Source organism: Ricinus communis, chromosome 3 (assembly GCF_019578655.1).
Source record: "Ricinus communis isolate WT05 ecotype wild-type chromosome 3, ASM1957865v1, whole genome shotgun sequence".
Classification (NCBI taxonomy): domain Eukaryota; kingdom Viridiplantae; phylum Streptophyta; class Magnoliopsida; order Malpighiales; family Euphorbiaceae; genus Ricinus; species Ricinus communis.
The window spans coordinates 29,803,689-29,809,688 of NC_063258.1; the positions used below are offsets into that span (position 1 = coordinate 29,803,689).

At 27.7% G+C, this 6,000-nt stretch overlaps 1 protein-coding gene across 1 annotated transcript; it reads right to left on the reverse strand.

The window, feature by feature from the left end:
* Window positions 1-2,310: 2,310 nt before the first annotated feature.
* LOC8258575 (transcription factor WER) lies at window positions 2,311-3,531 on the reverse strand. Its single transcript, XM_015717442.3, has 3 exons — window positions 3,323-3,531; window positions 3,083-3,212; window positions 2,311-2,993 (listed from the first exon to the last, which is right to left on the reverse strand). Exons 1-3 carry the CDS (start codon window positions 3,450-3,452, stop codon window positions 2,486-2,488), a joined length of 768 nt encoding a protein of 255 aa, XP_015572928.1. The 5' UTR covers window positions 3,453-3,531; the 3' UTR covers window positions 2,311-2,485.
* Between the last annotated feature and the right edge of the window lie 2,469 nt (window positions 3,532-6,000).

Consider the following 6,000-nt stretch of genomic DNA (forward strand, 5'->3'; position numbering starts at 1 on the left):
TATTGCTTAAAATTAGATAGAAATTTTTTAGAATAATTGATGAAAATATAATAAAAACAGTATGATGATGGTAGTGAGAGTGGTATATCTCTATATTAAAAATAAATATTTTAAAGATTTTCTAGTCATTTTATTCCATTTTATCTATTAAGCTGATAATATGTATTTTAGAATTACAAGTACGTAATTGCTATTGACCTGCTATATACACTTAATTGTGAGTACTTACTAAGTACACACACTAAATTATGATTTTTAAGAATTTAAATACTCGATTGTCAAATTTTAATTAATTCACATGCCATTTTTGTAATTATTCAGCTTCTTTTATATATGTGACCGATTCTATATATTTAAATGTTAATAATTTTTGGCTTCACAAACTAAATTATAACTTCTAAAAATTTAAATACTTGAATTGTCAAAACTTAATAAGTTTACACACCATTTTTATAATTATCTATTATTTAAACAAAATATAATATAAAATATTTATTTTAATTATTTTATTTTTACATATTTTTTTTTAAATTCAAAATAGTTATTAAGAATGATTTATTTTTTTGTATAATTTTTAAATTATTTTCCTCAAGTATATATTTTCAATCTAAAGCTAAATATTTTCTTAGCTCATGAAAGGTTATTTGAGTTTTATTCGGAGACATGCGTCGTTTAATACCAGATAAAGCAAATTCTAATTACGCGAGCAGAGAATAGTTCTTTTGGAAAATAATAGAGGAAAAGTTAATAAATAAGTTATTCGTTTTGCTGCTCTGTAAAACCGTACAACTTTAATAAGAGTTTTTAGGACATTAATTTAAAAAAGCTAAGGATTAAAAATAAGAACAAAGGCATCGACTTTAAAGTTTTAGCGATTGAAGAGGCGTTTGGAACAAATGAGACCATCATTCAACAATCAATCCACAAATTTGATGTTTGAAATTATGTCATTAAGTTAATTTTAATGCTTAGTCTAATAAAAAAAATGATAAATTTAGTTGAATCAAAATTTAAAATGAACGTTGGGTAGATGATTGGATTTTGGAGTATCTGTTGTAGGGATAAATGTAAGAAAAGGACAGGGCTTTGCTTGGCCCATTCTAGTAATATATGTACAGGCCTTTTGTTTTCGGTCCCAAAAAAAGTTCAGAAACTTTTTAAAAATAATAATATTATTATTATATAATCTTTTTCTAAAAATACTATTTTTCTATTTTTCAAAAAATTTATAATATAGTATATTTTCAGTTATTTTAGTTTTTAAATATTTTAATACAGTAAAAATAAAAATGAAAAGATATCATAAATTTAATAAAAAAATAAAAAACATGTGTATTTTTTATATTTGTCCAAAAGACTTTAGGTGTAGATTAGGTAAAATCTCATGTATAAAAAATAAAAAAAAAACATAATACAATTAGGTGACATGAATTAGAAAAGGAAAAAGAAACTGCCGACAGAATTTCTATTATTCCTAAAAAGAATTAAATAATTTGTTTTGTGTTATGGAATGATAAGAAAAAAACAAATAAATGAAAAGATACGAATATCAAATATTGGCATATAGTTAACAAGTATTGATTTTAATACTGAGGCATGACATCACATCATTTTTCATATTCCAAGTGATATTCAAAGCTATTTCATAATAATCAATTCAGTTGATGCATTTAAATTGAATGGCAACTATTTATATTTCATTTCATGATCATTAAAATATGGACTGATTCTGTGTACCAGCAACAGCTCCGCATACCCATAAACTATTCTAACATTTTATTTTTTTTAATACATTCAAAATTCATGACCGTCCAACAAAAAACTAGCAGGAAAGTTTCAGACGGCATGTGAAAAAATAATTGTTCTTGGTATAATCACAGCACAGGGAATGAAAGCTCAAACTAAGTAGTGTCTGTTGAATATGAGGATTCTTTCTATGATCACGTGGTTGGAAAAAGATTTTATGAAAACGAAAAACTATAAAATTTAAAATTATCATCGTGATCTTATTTACATATTTTATACAAATTAATAAATAGAAGGTGAGAAGAGTAAGTATGGCCGAGGATGATGGTCAAGTGCTACGGAGAAAACAGAACGATCTGGTTGATCTGGTCTTCGACGTACTGTTGCTCCGTCTGCAGATTTCAGAGGTGTAGGGCGAGATGTACATATGTTAAACTAAACTCTTTTATTTTGAAAAAGTTATTGTTATATGACGAGCTAATAAAATATTAATATTTACATAAAAAAATAGATCCATAGAAAATATTGAGGTGACGCCAGCAAGAATTGTACCAAGAAGTCAAATTGCAGTGTAAAATCGTAGATTTATTATTCAAACAATCCTTTGTGCATAGCATCCAAACTTCTACTAACTTGCGGTTAGATATGAAATCATACATCGGAAATCAACATGGTTACAGACTTACAGCTACAAGCCTACGACTGAAACTGTGGTTTCGTGGAATTTCGACGGTCTTAATTAAGGATCCATAACCAGTGCAGCTGTTTCAATGCTGTCTTCTTCTCCAATCCAGTCCTTGAACATGGCTTCAGAGTAGAAGAAAGCAGCTTCCTCTGAAGAAGAAGCTGAGGACCCATCGACGGGGAATAGATTACTTTCACATAATTTTGAAAAATCCGTTTGCAGAAATTCAGATAATCTGAACTGCTCTCCCTTGAGATCTACCATGAAATCCCAGCTGGGAACATCATTGTCATAAGAACTTATTTCCAAAACCTTGTCATTCGAGTAGGATGGCTCTGTCACATTTTTTGCTAAAGAGGGTTCTACAAGTGTAGTAGTGTTGGCGTTATTATTTTCATGCAAGACTAGTGGAGAAGGGAGATTAGTATTTATATCTTTCTTGCCTTTCTTGTCAATCTTCTTTGAATGGTTATCTTCTACCTTCTTTCTCAAGGTTGAATTCCAGTAATTCTTTATTTCATTGTCTGTTCGGCCTGGAATCCTTCCTGCTATCAAAGACCATCTACGTATGCATACGGAGCAAAAAGAAGAAGAAAATCAGACATGTATTACATACTAGCAATCAATAGATTCAATGAAGAAAAGTTAGACCTGTTGCCTAAGAGCTTGTGTAGCCTGATAATTAGATCTTCTTCGTCTTGTGTAATGTTTCCTCTTTTAATATCTGGTCTCAGATAATTTAACCATCGAAGCCTGCAACTCTTGCCACATCTCCTAAGACCTGTATCATATCAAGAATTGATCAACTGCTTCAGCATATATAAAATGGACTAAAAGTATTAATACTATAATCTCGATTCATGTTCAAGAAGCTAAGATTAATTAGCTTGCCTGTTTCTTTCGGAACTTTGCCCCACTTCCCTTCACCATGATTTCTAACATATTCTCTAAGAAGCTCATCCTCGTTAGCAGTCCAACTTCCTCTGTTCAGTTCCACCTTTGGAGTAGGACTTCTCCCCATTTTAGGACAATCTTCCTACTCTTTCTCTCTCCTTCTCTATCAAACCTTGTGTTAATTTGCATCATATTGTTTGTGAAACTGATGATTATATAGGGGCATTTTCCTTTGTTTCTTTTTTTTTTTAAAAAAAAATCAAGTGGGAAAGTCATTAATTAATGGCAACGTGTCTAATTTAAAATACAAATTACAGTGAGGTAAAAGCCAAATTGAAGGGTTTAACTATTTTCTTGCCTCAATAATCATTTTAATTTGAAATCCTTCATAATTTGACAATATCGCCGTATTTGTTTATCTTTATAGCGGCAGCCCTATTGTTGTTGTATTCCATTTCGTTTGCACACCTGATGACCATAGATGATTTGCATAAAAATGGACTAATGCTACATAACATAAGAGTAGTAACCTTTTGGACTTAAAAAAAAAAAGGGGGCTACTGCCCTCTTTTTCTTCATAAGCACAACATAGGAATGACAATTTGTATATACCCTATGAGTACCCATATGAATCCTACCCAATCAAATCGGGTAACATTCAAGTTGATTAGATAATGAGTGCGAGAAATCCATACCTAAAGAAACTGTTGGGTATGCATAGACATTATAATACTCTATCTATACTTATATCCATATTTTACTCAAATTATTTTTCTTTTAAATTATATGTATAATATTAAAAAATTTATATTTAATTATTCATCTTTCCTTTTAATATTTTATTTTTACTATTTTAATATAATTTATTTGAATATATTATATATTATTTTAATTAAATAAGGTTATTATATATGCATTAAGATCTTGATATATAAATGATTAATAAATTAATGATTTCCACTAACCAATAAAATCTTTCGATTCTGATTTAGGCCAATGCCCTAAATTAATAGTCTCGTTAAATACATCTAATGATGGATTTATTTAGCCTATATTTTCTACTATTCTTTTATGTATATAAATAATAAGTTTTGAATTCTATGTATATCTATATGCATATAAGATTTTAGTGATATTTTTTTTAATTTATAATTCATATATAAATTTGATAGAAGAAAAAATACATAAAAAAATAATTAAAACATAATAAATATTAGTTTATTGATATTTACTAAAACATCCATTGCTAAATAAATAATCTCTATAAACTATAATATTTTTAGCCATAATAATATTATTTTATAAAAAAATTACTATATATTGATAATTATTTAATGAGTTATTTATGAATTATCTAAAATTTTATAAGTATGAGGATGAGCTTTAAATGAGTATAGATAGAACATATATCTTTTTTAAGTATGGGTAAATTATACTCATACATATAGGTATTACCTCAACCCAACTTTATGGCCTAATGCATAAAACAACACTAAACTTTTATATTTTTCTCAATTGGTATCCTAAATATTTTTTAACCACTTTAATACCTATACTTGCGATTTTTATTCTATTACATACGCACTTATTTGCATGTGAAGCTGGTGCCTACCACAAATTCTCAATTACTAGGTTTATATTAAATTTGATTAAAATTCATAAAATTTATAAAATTTTATATAATTAAATTTATATGAAATTAGTTATAGGTAATAAAATAGATATAATTTTAAATGAATTTTGGTCTGTTTTATCTTTCATGCCTTATTCTAAAATAAAATAAATTATTTTATAGATTTCAACTAAATATAGTATTAAAATTATGTGGGAAAAAATGAAATCAATTTTTAATTTTTTTAATTTTAAAAGTTACTTTAAAAAAATAGATTTAACAAAAATAATTATAAAGATATTTAAAAGTAATTTATTAAATTAAAAAGTATCAAAATCTAATTTTAAAATATTCAGTAACTAAAATATGATGAAACCGAGTTAAATGAAATATCATCAAAATTAGACTTGACTCGTTTAATTTAATAAACTTAATTTATTTAATTAGATTTATAATGTAAAATATTATGATGCTTGCATTAATCGATGCAAATAATTTTAATCTCGATTAACCCAATTTTAGCTTTCAGGAAGAGAAATCTCTCAACAAGCCATTCAAATCATAAATTTTCTTTTCTTTTCTTTTTTGAAAAAACACGTGAATCATAATGTATTATAAAACCTTTGATATTAGGAAAGAGCGGCATCCGTAGCTTGTCCCTTTTCATTCGAAAACTGATGACGACTGATGATTTGAAATAAATGCATAAACTAGGAGAAGTGGAGTTGCTGCATAATAAAAGCGACCTTCTGGGACTTAAAAAGGGTTGCTGACCAAAATTCTTTTTGTGCAATTAAAGCATATCAAGGTTTGCTAGAGTTTCAGCAACAATTTTTGTCCGTAGAATTACTTCCAGAAAAAAGGATACCACCTTAAATAGGGCAACTGATGTGCCACCACAAGTTTTTATTTTCTTTCTTCCGAGATGCACCTGTTCCTTTGGCATTACTCTACTGAGATTTTTCCTAGCTCAGACAGGCATTTATTCTCTAACCTAGCAAGACATTGGCATAAAAACGGCCACTTCCTCCCAATTTGGAGGAGTCATGCTCTAACTGTATGT

Bases quoted from the DNA above. Each gene is read 5' to 3' on its own strand.
- LOC8258575 (XM_015717442.3), bottom strand. From the start codon at position 3,452: ATGGGGAGAAGTCCTACTCCAAAGGTGGAACTGAACAGAGGAAGTTGG. The intron at 3,213-3,322 runs GCAAGCTAATTA...GATATGATACAG, and splicing joins CAAAGTTCCGAAAGAAACAG to GTCTTAGGAGATGTGGCAAG. The intron at 2,994-3,082 runs GTCTAACTTTTC...ATGCATACGTAG, and splicing joins CACAAGCTCTTAGGCAACAG to ATGGTCTTTGATAGCAGGAA.